Source organism: Barbus barbus, assembly GCF_936440315.1.
Source record: "Barbus barbus genome assembly, chromosome: 15".
Classification (NCBI taxonomy): Eukaryota; Metazoa; Chordata; class Actinopteri; order Cypriniformes; family Cyprinidae; genus Barbus; species Barbus barbus.
The window spans coordinates 6,316,587-6,338,249 of NC_136743.1; the positions used below are offsets into that span (position 1 = coordinate 6,316,587).

The 21,663-nt window shown below is 35.3% G+C and overlaps 1 protein-coding gene across 1 annotated transcript in view; it reads right to left on the reverse strand.

Moving 5' to 3' along the window:
- Positions 1 to 882: 882 nt before the first annotated feature.
- gpc5c (glypican 5c) overlaps positions 883 to 21,663 on the reverse strand; it is a 126,810-nt gene continuing 106,029 nt past the window's right edge. Inside the window, exon 9 of the mRNA XM_079434619.1 lies at positions 883 to 3,082. Within this exon, the coding sequence (XP_079290745.1) occupies positions 2,928 to 3,082 (155 nt within the window). The 3' untranslated portion in view covers positions 883 to 2,927. The remainder of the gene's footprint in view (positions 3,083 to 21,663) is intronic.

Sequence of the window (21,663 nt, forward strand, 5' to 3'; positions counted from 1 at the left end):
TGTTAGTCATACACAGAAATAACAGTTCGGAACATTGATGTAAAAAACATTGGCTTTGCATGGCATTGCATAACTTCAGGGTGCGAACTACACAATCACCTTCAACAACATTTATTTTTTAAATAAAGGAATCTTTATAGATACACTGTAGAGTGCAATATTAAAGAAACAATACACCCAAAAATGAAAATTCTGTCATTTACTGACCCTGATGTCATTCGAAACTTGTATGACTTTCTTTCTTCTGCAGAAAACAAAAGGTGAACTTTTTAACAATATTCTGAGGGTGAAGTTCATTAAATAATAAAAGCATTTTTACTTTTTTTTTGATGAACTCCTCTTATTCTTCTTTATTATTCTAAGATCATCATGCAACCCCCAATATATATATATATATATTTAAAAAACATTCTGAGCATATTAGACAACGGTTTGCCATCTTAAAATAAGTTTAAAGGACATTATAAACTTTTTGACATACATTTGTGATATGTGCTATAATAAAGTGACAATGACATGACGTTGTCAAAGTACAACCCAAAATTCCTAATGGAAACCACTCAGGTAAAAAAGCAACCACAAGGTACAACCCCGAATCCTTTGTTCCGTCTCTAATTTGTGGGGTTTAACCCCCTGTAATTCGCACCCTGTAGGTGTATCTGTGTTATCTGAGGCTAAATGGTTGGTTTGCAAATGTAAGAATGCATATGAAGATTCATGAACGTTCATATAAAAACATTATAGAACCAACATCAGAGATACATGAGGGAAATCAAATGTAGCAATTCATGTGCAATCAGACACAGCAACTACAACAACAACAAAAAGAAAACGCATAAACATTAAAAATGTTTACAGACTCATTAGACCTTCTTTGCTTTTGCGTAAGAACTATAGCAATGTTTTAATACTGACTCTTAAATGTTAACATACAATAGGAAATAAAAATGTTTTTATGTTGCAATGAACAGATTGCTGAAGAAGCTATTATAGAAAATATTTGGTATTTCTAAACATCTTGCATTGCTTTGCTTTAAGTTCATTATTTATAAAAGAAAGGCATTCTGCATATCTGAGAATTTTTTTTTTCAATTAAACATGACAACTTTCAAGCAAACCTGTACCACACTTTTGGGGGATTTTTTTGTTTGTTTGTTTGTTTGTTTGTTTTTTTTGTTTGAATGAAGCAAGTTTAGTGCAATTTCAAATATGTAATTCTGTAAAATATGAACCTTGTGAAACTGACAGGGTATACTCCAAACGGTAGTATATCTCAAATATGTTTAACAAACTATCATCTTAAAGTTAAAAGTGTGTTTTCTTAGAAAAACTGTGCACTTGGAAGCTAAATGCGGGAATTAAAAAAAACGTTAAGTATTAAAGGGATCCTTTGAGCCCTTTAAATCTATGAAAGTCGTGCAAACAGGTAACAGCAAAGCCCAAGAACATTGCCAATATTTTGTAAGATGTATGTCATTATAACTGTGTTTGTGTGGATTTCAGTCACAGCTGAAGATATCTTCAGAAAAAAAAAAAAAGTTTGTGATATTTAAACATTCGGTGCCCTATAAATTCAGCGCCAGTTCAAACTATATACATAGTACAATGTGCATATCATTCATAGTTTCATTCAATAATGCTCTGGGTGTGTGTGTGTATGTGTGTGTGTGTGTGTGTGTGTATGGTGGTAAAATCCTTTGCTTACTATACAGACAGATTCCGTTTTCTTTTTGTTGTGTGGTTGTGTGTCATATTTTGTCATGCATTCCACAGTCCCAGTCAGTGATGATAACAGTATCATTCTGATATTAGAAGTCTGTGGAGTCTCCCTGCTGGAGTCTTTCACATAAAGGGGCTGGGAACATAAAAAAATCAACCTTGCAATGTGAATATTTAGGGATACAGTGTGGGTGAACTCATATGAACAGTCAGGAAATTACCTGGTCATGTTTCACCCCAAAACCAAAAGAAAGAAACAAAAAATGATATTAAGCATTAAGACCATGGTGCTTATTATATACTATAATATATATTTACCAAAAATTAACCAAATTTAATTTAAATTAAAAAAAATGCCGTCCATCAATTCTTAGTATCCTGCAATGCAAAACAAAATTGCTACAATGAAAAGTTTTTTAAATAATTGTTTTATGCTCATCAAGGCTACATTTCTTTGATCAAAAACACAGTAAAAACATTTTCTATTTTAATATACATTAAAATATAGTTTATTCCTGTTGTGGCAAAGCTGAATTTTCACCAGTCATTACTCCAGTCTTTAGTATCACGATCCTTCAGAAATCATTAAAATACGCAGATTTATTTTCAGTGTTGGAAACATTTGTGCTGCTTTTTATTTTTTGGAACCTGTGATACCTGTGATTTTCAGGATTCACTGATAAAATGTTAAATATCACCATTTATTAAACATAGAAAGCTTTTGTAACAATGTCTTTACTATCACTTTTTTTATCAATTTAACATCCATGCGGAAAAAAAAAAAAAATCATTTCAATTAAAAAAATACAGCCTAATAATGTACTGACTCCAAACTTTTGAAAAGTAGTGTAAATTGTTTTAAAAAAAAATCTTGAAGTTTGCAACTTCAAACAAAATCTCTTTTGTTTTGTTTCCAACATTAACATTTAATATTCAACCTTAATTCAGCATATTAGAATGATTTCTGAATGATCATGTGACACTGAAGGACAGAGTAATGGCTAATAAAAAATATAACCATGAATTAATTATTTAATTGTGAATTAAATAATGCCAAAATGCCAAATTTGTCAAATGCATCATTTTTCATTGTAAAATGAATTTCTTTTTTTCTTTTGATTTTTGGAGGAAATGAGGCCCTGACATTTCTTCATGATGTTCACCCGTGTGTGTATATGATCATTGTGTGTGTATGCGCTTGTGGCCTATCAGATGAAGGGCCAGTGAAGCCCCAGAGCGAGGATGATGATGATGAAGCTGGCCATGGAAAGAGACGCCTCCGATGAAGATGTGTTCTGGGTGATGGGTGAGTCGTGGAAGGAGACCTTCACTGCTTTTTTGGATACATCAGTTTCTGTGAGAGCTGAAAAAGAGAGAAAGAGGGAGATAATGAGAGAGATGAATAACAGTACAGTCACATGTCTGACACGGCGTCTTATTGTTGAGGCAACAGTTCCTCATCAGGAAGTGAAATAGACAACCAAACAGCTATAAATCTGAGAAATGGAGTCCTTATTGCTGTGTACATGTGTGTGTGTGACAAGACTGTACTTTTCTATCACATTAAAAACCTCCCCTCCTCCATTACCCAGAATTCCTCTGTGCTGCTGACTGCAGCACTCCCTCACCTGATCCGGTCTCAATGAAACGTTTTGTAGCTCTGTAATATCTCTTTTCTTTAGCCTGCAATCACCATGTCCCTGTCTTCCATGCCCTTTACATTCATCTCTCTCTTCATCATTAATCTTTGTCTTTCTTTCCCTTGTTTTTACCCTTTTAAAGTCCCTGCAGCCCTGGGTTTACTTGAAGAAACTTTCACATTTTGTTCTCCAACATAAATTAAACCCAGTCAAACCTCAAAAGTGAATTCTGAAGTTTCTAAGTAACTTGAGTAGCTTTTATATCTTATATCTTAACATGTGAGTGTTTTCACTTTAATCCTACTTAAATCACATGTCTTGGACCAAAGGAGGAGTTTCTGGCATCCAAAAGCAAGACTTGCTATTAAAAGCCCTCGCTATCCACACACCAAAGCGAATTATCTCTCCTGTCAAAGTTTCCAGCCATTCGGCAGTGACATCCTAATGAATAATATCCCCGACTCTCAGGCAGTCTCACGACTCCTTAAGCAACGGATTCTGCGACCTAATGCGTTTGTTGTCATGCAGAACAATGGACAATGAGCGGCCTATCCTTGGTGAGAATAAAGATAATTGTTCTGGCGGAGGAGAAGGCCTTGCGTGTTTTGTGAGGTGTGGATGACACTGAAGGCTTGTCGACTCTAAAACAATAGAGAATGAGACTCTATGGTGCTTACGGCATAAGACTTTCCATATACTCATGAGTGTGCCCAGAAGAAATCTGCAAACTATCCTCACATTTTCTGCTCTGATTAAATGGGAAATTCTGCAGATTGTAAACGTGGTAAAAAAAAAAAGTTACACAGAGAGTACTACACTGTTATCAAAAGCTGAAAGCACATCAAATGAACCCAAAAAAAGGGGCAAGGAATGAATAAATCCAAGATTCAAATGTTTTAGAATCACCAATGAATGTTTAAAAAAAACATTATTTATATTAAATAGACTTCAAATTATCACAAGGATTTTTGCTTTTATTGGCAATATAACATAATATAATATATGTACATTTAATAAAAATAATTAAATAATTAACATTAAATAGGCTATAAAATATAAATAAAATAAAACAAAACAATATAATATAATATAATATAATATACATTATATGTGTGTGTGTGTGTGTGTGTGTGTGTAATATTTATTCTTATTAAAACTCTTATTAAAAATATATTGCAATACAAATATATACCATAACGTGAAAGTTCACACAAGTAGATTTGTCTTATCTTTCATATCTCTGTCTCTCATCCTGTCTCATCTTCTCCCTCTCTAAAGAGGAAATCTTCCAATGAATCCAAAAATCCACAACAACAAACATGTTTATTTTAAATATATTTTATGCAGACTTTGCCAGCTCTGAAATGAAGAACCCAAACAGTAACGCTCTATGTGTGGGATGGAAAACAACGTTCATGCCAAAAACAGCCATGATCTCATTAGCAGCCACAGGACCAAGAACAAAATCAGCCTCTGTCACAACTCTCTTTCATGCTAATAAAGTCAGCTCGCAATCATCACCCTGACATGCTCAAGAACAGCAATTATGTCTGAGAGCATAATTGCCATCATCCAAAGTGATTATGGGCTGAATCATCTTCTCTGAAATTTCTCAAACATTGTCCAAGAAGACCTGTTTGCTCTCTAATAGTCAAGTTTAGCCTTCTCGTTCACAGGTTTCATGCTGTGCACCGAGAAGCTGTCAGGGATCTGTCTATCTGACAGCTTTCTGGTGTGGGAAAGGTTGTTGTGTTGGTGTGTGTGTGTGTGTGTGTGTGTGTGTGTTTGTCTCTGTCGAGGGTGTGTGTGAGAGAAAGAGGGTGTTAGGTAAGACTTGCCATTAGTGACCAATTAACAGAAAACCCACACAAAATTTCAACAAATACTTGAGGACAGAAGTTTAGATACATTTTAAGAAAGAGTATTTCAAAGTTTCAGCCAGGATACTTAAAAAAGTAGTTGCTAATTGTTTTATTTGTAGCTTGCGGTGTTTCTTGTATTGATACTTTTAAAGGGCTCATATGACGTTGCAAAAAAGAACATTATTTTGTGTATTTGGTGTAATGCAATGTGTTTATGCGGTTTAAAGTAAAAAAACACATTTTCCACATACTGTACATATGTATGTATGTACATTTAAGGCAGAAAAAGAACGTATATATGCTATATAGACTTGCCTTTAATAAATACAACTTCTTGCACTGCACCAGTTCTCAGGATTGCTGTTTATCGCTTTTCATCCCACTGTACGTGTTGGACCCCTAAAATAAACACTTGTTTATCTTACAGAGCTCATAACCAGGGCACTAAAATAGCTGCACTATTTACAATTTAACCGAAATAGACCCAGACTGTCTCAACAACCTGCGCATAACAGACAGAAAAGCACAACTACAAATCTCTGGAGAGTGTGTCACATCGTCTGGTTTGCTCAAGTGGAAAAGCTCCCAAAGTTGACTCTAAAAGCTACAAAACACCACAAAAATCAAAACACCTGCCAGCTTTGAAAGCATTTGCACTCTGCAGCAACCAAACCAGCATTCAAGCCGTCCGCTATGTTTTTTTTCCCTTCCATCATTTCATCCTTAGGTTTATTCCACCTATCAGTCTACCCTTTGGTTTATTTCTTCCATCAGTCTCTCTCTGGGTGACTTGCAAGTCCCACTGGTCACAACCTGGCTTCACTTATGAAACTCAGTAGGAAAGAATGTATTCAGATACTATCATTTGCCATGTAACCAAAACTGCATGTGCTGCAGACTGCCATTTTGGGAGGTGCTCATTTGCAAAGACTAAAAAAGAAAAAAACGAAAACAAGAAAGGAAAGCTTTCTCTTGGATTTGGTTAATGTCTCATGAAGGAGTCAAATGCGTTCGTCGAAACTTGTTGATTCCAAGCACTGGGTATTTAAAGCTAGACTGATTCAGGGATTACGGAGGTCAATGTTTTTCTATATCAGATTTTGACTCTAAATCCTTGTCGCCGTGACTTGCAGCCTTGATGATTGTAAGATGATTCAACATTGTGGTAGGATAGATGGAGTGAGAGAAAGAGAGAGAGAGAAAAGTGGATTGGTACATTCATGACTCTGACTGGGTGGGAAGTGATCAGTAGCTGATGGGAAAGACGACCATTACCCATGACCCTTTGTTTCTCAGCGTTGCCAATTTGTCACCAAATTATGTGACTTTCTCATTGTTTCTGCGACTTTTATTAACGTTTTGTGACAAGGAGCTATTTTGGGGATATTTACATATATTTGGCAATTTTTGGCAAACTTTTTGGTGGTTAACAAACAAACAAAGAACGTAATGTCTTCTCTGTTTTCTCGTTATCATTTCACAAGTAAATATAGCTGAAATCACTGCACAGCTGTTGTCCTTAACTTTCGTGTATGGCGAGTTTGCCAGACGACATCTTGTTTTTAAATCTGGATTTTAGCCGTGCAGAGCAGCAGACTGGAAGTAACTGCATATCGTTTTAATGGATAGCATTGTCCGACAACAGAAACATAAAAATATGTAACTGAACATTTTTATTTGGAATTTGGCTGTATTAAAATAGGAATAGGCTGTATAAAATGGAAACGAGCAACCTATCAAATCTATAGATTGCACCAACTATGGTTCTGTATAGCTCGCTATGTGTTGTAAAATTGTTATAATGGTCACATTATAATGTTTTTCAGTGCTTTCTGTATGGTTTTTATGGCTTACCCAGACTGAACCCTTAAATAAAATATATTATTAAAATATTAATATTATAAAAAAAATGATGCAAAGATCAGAGTGAAATAAGCCATTTTCATATTTATTTATCAATTCTTACACAAATTATGACTGTCTGTAGGTTGCCATTTATATCACAACCAACAAATTTTGCCAAGCTTGCATGCTTGGTTTGTTAACAGATCTTTTTTTTTTTGTGAAGCATGACCAATCAAGCTGTAATTTTTTCTAAGATATAATTAATTAAAATTAACTGCAAACTTAAGTATTTTTTAATTCTGTATCAAAATTTCACAAAGTTAAATAAACACTCAAAATACTACAAAAAAGGACCCGTATTATTTCAGTGTTTTAAAAGCATCACTGCACTGATATTGCTAACTAAAACTTAACTTGAACAATATTTTTTCTGCCTTTCAAGCACTGCTATTTCCTTCAGGAAATGCAAATCTACTTCCAATTTGAGCTCAATTGTTATGAATATTTCACATCAGATTACTTTTAAGTGTTTCTTTTTAGCTAACTGGCCCCATCTCTGATTATGTCCCCATGTCTCTGATCGGTACAGTAATACTCTGCTCAGTACCGGGACTGTACTGATGCTGCATGGTCAAGCATTTAGGCGATCAATAAAACAGCCATCCCTGAAGGACCCCAATTATCACGTGACACTTTGGACAGCAGCCTAAGGAGTGCCTACAAACTAGTGAGCAGACACAAGCAAACTAAACCCAGCCAATTATATCATGAGATATCCTAATATCTATAATTATTCATTCCAAACACACATGAAAAGAATCTATAAACCATTCCAAGAATATTTCACATTTTTTACAACATGCCTATATGGTCAGCATTTGTGGCATTCTGCCAATTAAAATAAATAAATATTATTTACATAAGTGTAGTTTGAATGTAAATAATTGTTATAATTTGTAAATTGTTAACATTTTATTTTTTACATTATAAACTGTTCATTCAGCTAGAAAAGCTAACTGGAAAAAGACAACTGTACAACTTCATGTAGTGAAGAATTCAGGTCTAAATGTCTAAAAAAAAGCTAAACATTTCTGCTTTTAAATTTTGTGAGTGTGTCTACATTGAATGAATTTATCAGCGACAATAACAAAGGCCCCTTATGAGGAGGTGTGAAGGTGTTTTCTATCACTGACTGTCCTTCCGAGCTATAATGAGCATATTTCACATGGATTTGTTTATTCAGTTCTCAGACTGCAGCCACGGTGACCATTTAAACGGGAGTTTGACCTTCTGTTGCCTGGCAATCCACCTTTATTGAGCAGCTCTGATAAAGAGCATTCAGCAGAAGCATAATAAAGGCCAACAAGAGAGACAGAGAGAGACAGAGTGGAGAGGAAAGGCACAGATGAATAAAGCTATAAAGAAGAAGTGACACAGAGGTAAAACAAACAAACAAAAAAACATTTCAATTCAATTATCAAAATATGAAGATGATCATTTAATGCTGTCCCATGAATGCACTTTGTGTACAGGTGTTGTACAGAATTAAGTCTGATCCACCCTGCAGCTTATTCTAGCTAAGAAGCACTCTTATCTGACTCACATGTAAAATGTCCAATCATGTCTTTACATGATGTTTATTAATGGGTAATTCTTAAATCTCATAGAGAGAAATATATACAGATGTACAGATCTCATTTACTTAAACAAAACATTTGAAGTTTTTTTAATGGCATGCACCTTGCTAACTTTGGAAAATCATACTATTGATTATGAAACTATTAGAATTAAGCTGTTTTTAAGATATTTTTGTTTGTTTATTTGTTTGTTTTGGAAAGAAGACCTTTATGCTCACCAAGGCTGCATTAGTGTGATCAAAATACAGGAAATACAGAAATATTGTGAAATTCTATATTCATACATTTTAAAAAATATATAATTTACTCGTGATGGCAAAGCTAAATTTTCAGCAGTTATTACTCCAGCCATCAGTATTACATAATATGCTGATTTGGTGCTCAAGCAACATTTCTTCTTATTATCAATGTTATAAATAGTTGTGCTGCTTAATATTTTTGAGATAACTGTGATACGTTTTCAGGATTCCTTATTGAATAAAAAGTCCAAAAGAACAGAATTTTATTTGAAATAGGAATTTTTTATAACATTGCACATGTTTTTGATATCACTCCCGGTCAATTCAATGCATCCTTGCCCAATACAAGTATCAATTTATTTAAAAAGAAATATGTATTGCATATGTATTGTGAAAAGCACTATGCAAGTAAATGACTTTCAAAATGTATATGTAATTTGGTCTAGTTTGTATAACAGACATTTATAACTTTTCAAATTATCATCAACTAAATACAACTTTAACTGACAAAAATATGAAGTAATTTAAGTCTAATTAAAATGGACAATGGGAATATGATATTACAGAACTGACTCAATGGCATTTCACCTAGACAGACAGACAGACATGTGCAGCTGCATAAGCTTTTATAGATTCCAGTGAAGGCTCTCCTGAGTGTTTGTGTGAGTGAGTGAGAGAGAAATGTTGTGTTCACAATGACTTCTGTAAATGCAGACAGTTGCCACAGTCCTCTCCATAGGGATGCGGTCAGACTGGGTCAGAGCTACATGTAGGAGGACTAAACCACTAGCAGAGGTCACAAAAACCACACCCACACGCACAAACACAGCATTTCTGTAATCACTGAAAAAGACAGTGGACAACTTTACACTGACCCACTTAGCAGCAAGAAAAACTACACCGTTAGGCAAGTATTTAATAAACTGTACACCAAAAGTGAGCAATATGACGAACGCTCCCATTTCATTACAATCAACAAAGGTGTCACAGCAGATTTACACTGTTTCATGAGACGGTTTGAGCAGTCTGGTGCTTGCTCACTGTTCTGGACTCTTACAAATACTGTAATCACTGAAGCTGTATACACTGCAAAATAGATCTGGTATTTACACTGTGTTGATTATAATAGCTGAGTTTTAGTTTTGCTATGTTGCTTGCAGCCGGTGTGTTTGGGAAACACCATTACAAAGTGACCATGACAGCATACTGTAATTCCAAAATTACATTTCAGTTTGGTTTTAATGCTTCTCTGATTGGTTATAATGATTATTTTCAGTTTGGTTCTGCGCACATCAAACTGCCTAAATTCAGTCTTTATATCTTTATGACTAGATAGGACTGGATTCATGTGCAATGGGCAAAATGTCTGCAAAAGTTGTTGCACAAAATATTATAAATAGGGAGAAGGAAAATATATAATCAACAGCTGAGGAACTTTTTCATGTTTAGTTAATAGTGAATGCCATAAATGCACCAATATAAACATTCTGGCTGATGACTAATAAATAGCTAATACTATTTGACTAAATAAATGAAATAAAACACTTAAAATTGAAATATTTTATTTATTATTGTCAATAATTTTAAGTAAAATAAAGCATCACAACAATTTAATTTACAGAATAAAAATTTGATGTTCATTTTGAGATTTTCTAAAGATTACATTAAACAGTGTTAAATTATTTGTGTTTTTAAAAAATAAGTTTAGGTGGCCATTAATTGATGCCAAAAAAAATCTACATTTAAAAATAGGAAAAATTAAAATGCACAATTAAATATACAATTATAAACCAGTTAAAAATAAAATCATGGTAGTAAGGCATTAAGAAATTATATATGCACTAATTTGCAAACATTGAATAAAGGCATTTCATTTTGTTGAAATGTTACAGTAGAAGGTTTTGGATATTTCCAAAACTAAAAATTAAATTAAATTTAATTTAATTTAGGCATAATATGTTATATTAATGAGGCATTTGATCCTAAAATCCCTTTACAATATAGACAGAAATAAAACTAAATTGTTTAATGCATGTGTGTGCTACTGAAGTGAAGATTTCGGACTAATCTAATCTGCAGAAAATGGTCTTTACAGAATGAAATCCAAATAGTTGCAAATAGCATGTAATAAAATAAACACTTAAATATGTATTTTGGATGTTATCTTCCCACTGTCTGTAAGAAGACATGTTATGGCCTAAGATCTCAAAATGGACTGTTTTGACCTGGAATGTCTTGCCTTAAAACGACATATTTATCCCATAAGCAATAGCCTGACTGCAGAAGGATATGATGTTTGGCAGTTCATTATCCAAGCAAACATCAGGTAGAAAGTACGGGATATAACCAAAGATGAATCCAGACTTTCAATAAGCGTGAGTAAAATTAATGTGCCATGTGTATATTCCTGTGAAGGCTGTACGAGTGTGAAAGTGTGGAGGAAGATTCACTAAAATTCAAGAATTGTTGACCTGAGGTTTTCTCTCCATTTAAGAGATATTAAACTGCAGGGAGCCATCTCATTAGATTAGCACAACACCCCGAAAGACCTCAGGACTTCAGCGATGAGTGAGAAAGAATACAGCAAATGAGAAGCACTTAGGATAGTTATAGTAGCTCTTCCCGAAAAGCCGCATGATTTGAGGTACCATGTCCGTAAACGGCGCAGATCGTGTTACGCCCTAAAGTTTTAATGCTTATGGTTAGGGGTTTGTTCAAATCCACAAAACATGGGGAAGTTTAACATATCTGTGTGACAAACCCAGAGCAGATCCATCACTCACACGCCATATAAACATTTCTCTTTGTGGGCAAACACTCGAATCCCAATGTTTGCGTTGCGAGAGTGTGTTTCTGGATAAACTCAGAGAACATCACAGCAGAGGAGAGTTAGGCCGCTAATGGGATGTAGATATTTCAAACATCAAAACAACACTCTTCATCCATAATGAGCCATCCCAAACTCCTGCTTTCTTTAGGGAAACAAAAACATACATGGAGGCTTGTGGGATTTCGAGCGTTCTGTGCGTGTCTATGTGGTGGGAGAGAGTTTTTCCTCTATAATACAAGAAGGTGCTTCCCAGCTGCGGCGGCTGCCTGAAGGGGAACATTCCGGGAACATTCAGGGCTGTGTCCAGGATATGGGCAGCTCTCGTCCTCCTCATTGAGCTTAGGTCGCAATCCCGCGGATTACGCCTGAGTCTCTCGGCCCTGCACGCACGTACCTTTTCACTTTATGCAAAGATGACCAACAATGAGTGAGAAAGAGAAGTTGATGATTGCTTCATTTTTCTGGTCCGGTAATGGCTGATGGGATTGAGCTAGCCTACTAGGATGCTGTTAAATTGTACAATTGTTTTCACCGTCTGTCGTGATTTTAAGGGGAAGACCCCTGGCCTGACCTGTTTGACAGATGTGGACTCAGTTAAGACGGATATTGCAAGCAGTCTTAGCAATTTCCTGAAGATCCACAGCAGAGACTCAACAGATCTTTATAGGAAAGGGTGGCCCTCCACACCATCTTAAATAAATATGTTCTGTAGCCCTCATGTGGCTGTCAAAATCCAAAAAAAAGCTAATAAAGCAAAACCATTAAACTTGTCAAGTCTTTTAAAGCCATTTGAAGGTGTTTCTTCACCTATGGGCAAATCTGGCTCTGTGGATTGGCTATATAAAACACACTTTTCATGCTCTCATTAGTTTACTTCAATTGTTAACATCGTTAGTACAAATTACTATTAACATTGTCCATTTATAATGTTACTAAAGATTTAAATGAAACTTCTATCAGAATTTCTATCATTGTCCACAAAAATATGAAGCAGCACAACTGTTTTTAACATTGATGATAATAAGAAATGTTTCTTGAGCAGCAAATCAGTATATTAGAATGATTGCATCACAAGAATAAATTACTTTTTATAATATATTGAAATAGAAAAGTATTATCGTAAATCACAATATTACTGTTTTTACTATTTTTTTTATCAAAAGGATAATAGACATATTTCCAAAATATATATATTTAAAAATGACTGACCCCAAACTTGCATATACATCACAAAAGAATTAAATGGTTTCATTTCTTTCTTTCTTTTTCTTTTTTTTTTTTTTTACAAATTACATGCTTAATAACATGTTGAAAAATAAATTTTAAATTTTAATCAAACAAATATCATTGAACATTTTGTCCAGAGCAAATCAAACAGCAAAAAAAATCTTATTTACAAACAATAAAATAATACCTTTACACTTTCATGCATAATTTTAACTTGACTATGCATACAAAAAAAATCTGTTTTTCTTTCTTTCTTTTAATTGAAGAAATAAAATGATATATATTTACTGAAAATCCTCCCCTCTAGCATAGCTCTCAAATTGTACACATTTATACATTTTGAGTTGCCATCAGCATTGGTTCTTATATATGAAAGAACCAATGGTTTTTGACATTACTGAATACTGACATAAAAGCAGGCACAGTATGTTAATATATGTGCAATCATGATTGACCAAGACCATACCAGGGTCATGCATAATTCTGAGGCATGATTTAGAGATGCAGAGCTTTAAAAAAATGATGCGTCAATGTACAATTTTTTTGTGGAACATTTACGCTGACGTGTTTTGTTTTTGTAAACGCACAAATGACAGTGGTCAGCACTTCTGTCAAAAAAGTTGAATTTTCTGGCTCAACAGGAGGAAGTCAGGCTCTCAGAGCGTGACTACACATCATCACATAACACTAATGATTCTGACTATCCTGCAAAATGCACCAGTCCAACTGCATGCCCACGTCAGCATATCAGTGTGTTGCACATGAGATGTGCCAGACTGTAGTGTCAGATTCTTTAGTTAGCCTGAGTTTGCACGTTCTATTTTGCAGAAAGAGCCTTTATTTGCCACACAACCAGGGCCAATTTACAATACATGTATTTTACATGACCGTATTCGTAAGTTAACCAAGTTTGCTTTGTATACATGTCAACAAAATCTGTACATAATAGGTGTGACACTAGTGTCCATCATGATTAAATTACATTTTAAATTAGTGTGCCTAAAGTGGAATTTATTCAGAAAGTGTTTTTACAGTAAGCGCCTAATCAAATTAGCATTATTGACATTGTTCTGCTAAAAGCTATTAGCCAATTACAGCTTCACCATAACATAGCGCTGTTAACACAAAACAGCATTGCACCAAAAAACAGGTGTCATGGTACATTTTTGGTTTAGGTTTTTTTTTTTTTGGTCATATTTCTATATTTTGTAGTGTGAATGCAGACAAGAAGATGACAGGTGTGTGTGTGTAATTGAGAGGGCTCGCTGGTCATTAAGGGGCTCATTGGTCATTAAGCTCGCTGTGGGACCTCATTCACAGTCTGGGCTAATTAAAGAGCCGTTAAATTGTTCACTTGGGAACATGACTTAAGCACTTTCCCAGACATAGAAAATGATGATTGAATAGAAGTCACAAGTGGGCCACATCCAGTGGCCTTTCAGGCTGATCTGAGACCCTGTCGCTCTTCAAAAAAATAATTATGCTAAGGCGTAATGTAGAAGAGCCTGTTAATATATTAAAATAATCACTTGCAACCAGAAAATGAAGGGTATATATATATATATATTATCTTTCTTCCTTTCTTTCCTCCTACAAAAACAATAAAACAATAGAAAGACTGGACAACAGCAAATTATGATCCCCTATTCTCAGTCCCTACAGGTAACGAAATAAATACATTTCTGAAGAACAGACCTTATAAAACTGATCAAGCACAGGATGACACGATAAACCAAACAAGTCAGTATGTGGAAAAAATAAAGTCATATTTACATTTAGACATTACTGGGTTTCAATATTTTACAAAATCGCTCACCAAATAGTATTTTATATATTTACTTATATTTTATTTATTCATCAATCGTTAAAGCTATAAAGGTATGTTAATAAATAAAAAAAAAAAACTCATTATTGCTGCTCTTTTTCATTTTCACCACTTTGCCTAGGGAGTTTCCAAATATTTGATATTTGAAGAGAAATGTATTTAAAAATAACTATTGTATGAAAATCCAATATAATAATAATAAATAAGTTATTCATCATCATCTTATTTTTATTCCTTCCTTCCTTCCTTTGTTCCTTCCTCATTTTAAATTAATCTTTTTTTATACATTGCTTTTATTGTTATTTTATTTCTTATGCATCTGATGTGATTATTTTATGATTATGAAAAAAATATATATGTAAAGCACATTTTAAATAAGCGGTAAATTAATATTATTTTGTATTTATTTTTTAAATACATATGCATGTTTATATAGTAGATTTCCATATACAGTGTTCCTCAAAAGTATGTTTAGGAAAATATACATATATGATACAATACACTTGCCACTTGTGACAGCATGCATTAAAAAATCATTTTTATTTCAAACTGTAAATATTTTCACTGCAGTTCTACCCTGGAATACTAGATGAACACAAGAGATGAGGAAGTGTGTTCCCACAGTTATTAATTAGCAAAATACACACAAAATGAAGCCACCAGGTCCACAAACTAACTAATTAACTATCTAGATCCACTTGGACCAGCTAATGGTGATAAATGACCAGCTGCGACCATCTAACTCCCATCTGAAGCTCGTTCTATCTGGATTTTCAGGTAGGAGAAAACAGCCAAGAAAATATATGCATGTAAGCTGAACCTGAAAGGCACTTTGAACCAAGTTGCAACAGGCTAAATTCCCACTGAACCTTCCTGTTGACTAACAGGATGATAGCAGTCTTCAGAAACCTTTGGAGACATCAGCACATGCTTTTCTTCATGTCTTTCGACTGAGCGCTGTGCCCATCAACGACACAATCATGTAAATAAGGTTGTCATAGAAACTTGGCCTTTACCACAATTAGTAGGAGTGGGACGGATCAGAAGCGGGAAGGGAAAGAGTGGGCCAGCCTATCAGTTAGCTGGAGTCAATCACGACAGCAGACAAAAGCTCTGAGCCCAACGCCGCTGCTGGAGGAGGAATCGATAAGCAAGACAGCGAGAGACAGCGATACACTGGTGATGTGTGAAGGTGGCAGTTGAAGGTGACCTGAGTTAGGAGGAAGACGCACACATACACACACAGAACTCAAGTACCTAGACACAAATACACACTACTTTCTGTGATAGATGGAGCCTGACATTGATGTAGTTCGGTCAGAAACAAAGCCACCTGTCACATCACACACTACATAGGAGGCAAAGAGCATCTCACCATCTGTTTTGACAAAGTATGCAGTCCATTAGGAAGATATTTTATAAAACGTTTATTCTCAAGGAGTTTGAATTTAAACGGCAATAATTAAATTTAAGATAGAGAAATGTAGACTCTCTCTTTTTAATGCATATAAGGCACATAACTATACAATAAATAAATAAACAGGTGTGGCCGTGGTGCTGGGGGCTTGGGTACGTCATCGCTGCTTGGAGCTATATTAATTTTTTCCATGTTTTTGTGGCTTTTGGGCCCCTTAACATGCTCAAAAACACAGCTGTATCTTTATTAGAAAAAATAGCTTGTGATTTTCCTCATTTGTAAGTCACATAAGATAAAAGCATCTGCTGAATGAATAAATGTTACCCTGGACCACAAAACCAGTCATAAGAGTAAATTTTTTAATTAATACATAAGCTTAAATAAGCTTTCCATTGATGTAAGTTGTGTTAGCATAGGACAATATTTGGTCAAGATACAACTATTTGAATATCTGGAATATGAGTGTGCAAATATTGAGAAAATCGTCTTTAAAGTTTTACAAATGAAGTCCTTAGGAATGCATCTTACTAATCAGAAATGAACTTTTGATATATTTGCGGTAGGAAATTTACAAAATATCTTCATGGAACATGATCTTTACTTATCCTAATGATTTTTGGCATAAAAGAAAAATCGATCATTTTGACTCATATAATGTATTGTTGGCTATGCGACAAATATACCCGTGCAACTTATGACTGTTTTTTTGGTCCAGGGTCACAAATATAAATGCCCAGAAATCTTCCTTGTCCAATCCACTTCCTATACCATCTCATTTCAGCTTGTCAAAGCATAAATAATCAGTCCCTTCTTCCACATCCAGTTTCAGAGTCCCTCTCAGAACCGCTGTTGCCACATTAGCGCCAGTTGCTAAGATACCCCAAAGATTCCGGAATCCCCATGTGCCCTATCCAAGCCCACAGCCATTTAGATGGAGTTCTGCGTTCCCAGCTTCGGTTACCGAGGGAAGAAAATTGGTATTTTGGAGGAGAGGAGAGTACCAGAGCGAGAGAGAGAAAAAGCAGGACCTCTGTGCTGAAAACATCCCACAATCCATCTTCTGCCATGGTAGCCAAATAGTCAAGCCCATAAACAAAGACAACATAAAGAGTGATCAGCAATAATGAGCTGTTCGAAATGGCCGCCAGCCTTCTTTTGGCCCAACAAAGTAATAAAACAGTTGAAAAGCGACCAGACAGGCGGAATGACTTGTGGACTGGGGATAGTGAAGAGAACAAGACACTTTGACTTGTTGAATATGTTTGCCGTACAGCTTCTTGGAAAATTCAGCTGGTGGAATCCTGCTCAAGAATAAAACGTTGTCTGAAAACAGTCCTTGGTGGCTAAATGTGAACTTTGGTTGTCTAGTGGAAGAACAACAGCAGAGCTATCTAAAATACATGCTAGGCTAGTTGTCCCTCTCTGATCATGTTATGGAACATTTCTCATCACATCATGCTTAGCGGTTATCCAATAACTGCTAAACTGGTGGTGTGTCAGCGGCGGTGGACATTAAGTTTTGGCTGGAGCTCATCCACAAATTCCACTGAAGTTATAAATCAGTGACGGCTTTGCAATCTGGCATCCGTTCCTGCGCAACGCAAACAAAACTCCATTAAACAAGAGACGCCTCGCCACTCACAGAATACTAAACACCAGGATTAGGAGGGTAAATAAAGAGCAATGTGTTCTTCTGTCTCTCAATCCGACGGATGGTGGATCTGCTGTGGTTTCGCTGAGAATCAATCACAACACAAGGTGCCGCCTGACATGTTAGCATCACTGTATCCACACGCTTAACGTGATTTACCCAAGAAGACAACAGCATTTCTTTTAATTCAGGTTCAGGTCCGGAGTTAAGCTATCAACTCTAAATTCAGGGGTTGGTTATGGTTGTGATTTAGTATTGATAAACAACTATTTTAGAAGACTCTTTAAGTTTTGGCCTAGAATTGTTTGATAGGAATGTTTGCAGGACCAAAACAGATGTTAATTCAGGAATATGCTCTATGGTTAGACAATAACCCCAAGATGAACAGCTTTCGCAACCCATTTTGCTTCTGTAATGCATAATGTTTCCAAGTGAAACAGGATGTCCAACAAGAAAAAAAAAGAAAAAAAATGGAATTTAACAGGAATTGACTGGATCATTAAAAGTTGCCATTTCATACCCCAATGGAGGCATACTTAAATATGAGCCAGGCTGAAGATTCTGCCTCATCTCAAAGTATTACAATGTTAACAATTAGCAAAATTGTTATTAATTTAATGCTTATTTTAATATTAATTTTAAAATATTAACAAAATGGATATTTATATTATTAATATAAATGGTAATAAACATGTTAATATGAATATAAATGCTAGCAAATATCTTAACATTATTGTTAAAATTATTATGTGTTAAATATTAATATTGCAACAGCATGTTTTACATGAAAATGAATAACATTTATTTTAATATATATGCTAATAATTTTGTTTCAATTATACTGCTATTGTAATGTTAATATTTTGACAAATTTTTAAATATTCAATTGTATAATATTATTTTATATTAATAATATTGCTATTGCTATTAATATTAATGGTAATGATTATCTTTTAAATGTATTATTTAAATATTACATTTCTATTATATATTTTACATTAATAACATTGGAATTATTTATAACAACATTTTTTAATTGTTAACATTATTATTAAAATTAATATAATTGTAATATTAATGTTAATATTAAAATGCTTAAATGGTAATTAAAATGTTTTAACAGTAATATTATTTTTGTATTAATATTAAAACCACCTGACTTTTTGCGTGACATCAGCTTGAAAAGGTAATTAGTTTCAGAGCTGTAGCAAGTCATTTCAGTCGCTGAATGATTACAAAAGACAAGCTTTTTTCTGTGGAAAAACCGCTGAAATGCTTACAATAAGACTTGGAACATGTGCTGAAAACAATTTACAGGTCAATTTTGAGTTCATGCTGACTATAAAGTCTACTTCCAAGGAGCAGGAAGATGGTATCACTGTAAAAACATGGCGATGTTGATAAATGTAGCAGAACAGCTGTTTGGCCACGTTACGATACGGGGCATGTGATACTGCCATGAATATCTGCTTCTTCTAAGCCTGAACATTACAGGACAAAAAAATAACATGGTGTCTGTGTTTGCAGGGTCACGCAAATCCAATGATAAAATAGAGCTCAAGGCGTAACCTCTGGACCCTGCTCATATCAAACAGTGAGATGTGACTTAATGATCCAAATGTTCGGCTCCTGTTCTGACATCCTCAATGTGGAACACATCTGCAAATGAATTAACAACTCTGAGGTCAGAGGTTAAAGTGTTTAATCACACTGTGCCCGCGGGGCTAGTGCCATGGCCTTGTCCAACTATTCCTCCATCAATTTAAATGCCTCATCGTCATGAGGACGGCACCACAGGGCACAGGCTCAGGGGTCAACTGAGAGGTCATTTTGTGAAATATTGACCCCTGCGAAAAACAGGATTCATGGAACTTGAATGACGTGAACGGGACGTGGTGTCATAAATGAGGGAGGGAAATCTGAGGGTGAAGAGGATGTGACTGCAGTTAAAATGCAGTTGTGTTGATAAACAGCATCTGTGGTCGATCACAGTTTATATGTGACAGTGCAAAACTGCAATTAAACTCTGACTCCAAACAACTGCTACTACAGGATTGAGTCTTATTTTTGAAAGAAAAATCACAAATAAAACCTATTTAATATCACAATTGTTTATCATAGTCAAAAATAAGATTGCATATACAGAGTTAAAGGGATAGTTATCCCAAAAATGAAATGATGTGAGTAATGAAGTCGTTCATTACTCACCCTCATGTCGTTCTAAACCCACAAGACATTCGTTCATCTTCAGAACACAAATTAAGATGTTTTGGATGAAATCCAAGAGCTTTCTGACCCTGCATAGACAGCAACAGAACTACTAAGTTCAAGGCCCAGAAAGATACTGTGATACTGTAATCTTCAGAGAGTTGTCATGATTGAATTTTATTTCATTTACAGGAGCGGCACCCGGTGTGGTCTTCTGCTGCTGTAGCCCATCTGCTTCAGGGTTCGACGTGTTGTGCGTTCAGAGATGGTATTCTGCATACCTTGGTTGTAACGAGTGGTTATTTTAGTTAATGTTGCCTTTCTATAATCTCTAACCAGTCTGCCCATTCTCCTCTGACATCAACAAGGCATTTTGGTCCACACAACTGCCGCTCGCTGGATATTTTCTCTTTTTCGGACCATTCTCTATAAACCCTAGAGATGGTTGTGCGTGAAAATCCCAGTAGCTCAGCAGTTTTTGAAATACTCAGACCAGCCCGTCTGGCACCAACAACCATTCCATGTTAAAAGTCACTTAAATCCCCTTTCTTCCCCATTCTGATGCTCGGTCTGAACTTCAGCAAGTCATCTTCACCACATCTAGATGCCTAAATGTATTGAGTTGCTGCCATGTGATTGGCTCATTAGCAATTTGTGTTACCAAGCAATTGAACAGGTGTACCTAATACCACATGGTGCATTATCTTAAATAAAATATAAACTATAAATATAAATAATGTTTGAAATATGATGCTGTTAACCAAAAAAGTCACCTAAATACATAACTCATTGGTCACTCAGAGTTGAAATTCTCAAAAGTCGAAACTCTCAAACATCTTCAGCACATCTGCACATCAAGATGTCGCAACATAATCTAACAAAACACCTTCTGCTGGCACACAACACATCCAGAGCACCTATCATAGCATCTAACCCTGAGAACTGTGCATCTTCTTCCAGAAGACAGCTGGAGGAAAAACAGACAGCTTATTTCTTTTGGTCAGCTAGTTCACTTGAGTATTACGACCAGGTGCTCAAACAAAAGACACCTTCAACATAAAGCCCCCCATGTCGATTTACTTCTGAGGTAAATAAATAAAGAAACACATGTATGTGCTCTTCTCATGATAGTAGCAGAGAGAGTGTGGCGGGCTCTGGAACATTCTGTTTCTGTTCGCTCCACACGTTTACATATTTACCATTAAGCACCGTGGCAAAACTGGGCATGTGTTTGGCCTGGCATGTGCAACCAGAAACAGAGGGAGAGAGCAAACCAAGAGGGAAATGGAAAGCAAGAGAGAGCAGAAGTTGGCTTTGTCTTGCATAAAAACAGATGCAGTAGCTGCAGTACCAAAAAACATTTCCAAGACAGGAGGTCTAATCCTGTTGACCTCCTCTCTCTCACTCTTTACACCCTTGAGCGGTTGTTTGCTGCTGCAGTTGTTCTGTTGCAATAGACACTACAGCAGTTTCTCTACTTGCCATATTCACTCTCTAATTGCTTTCTAAGTGTAACATTATACATTTTGTATTAAATAATTTTTCTCCCTGAGGTCCACTTAC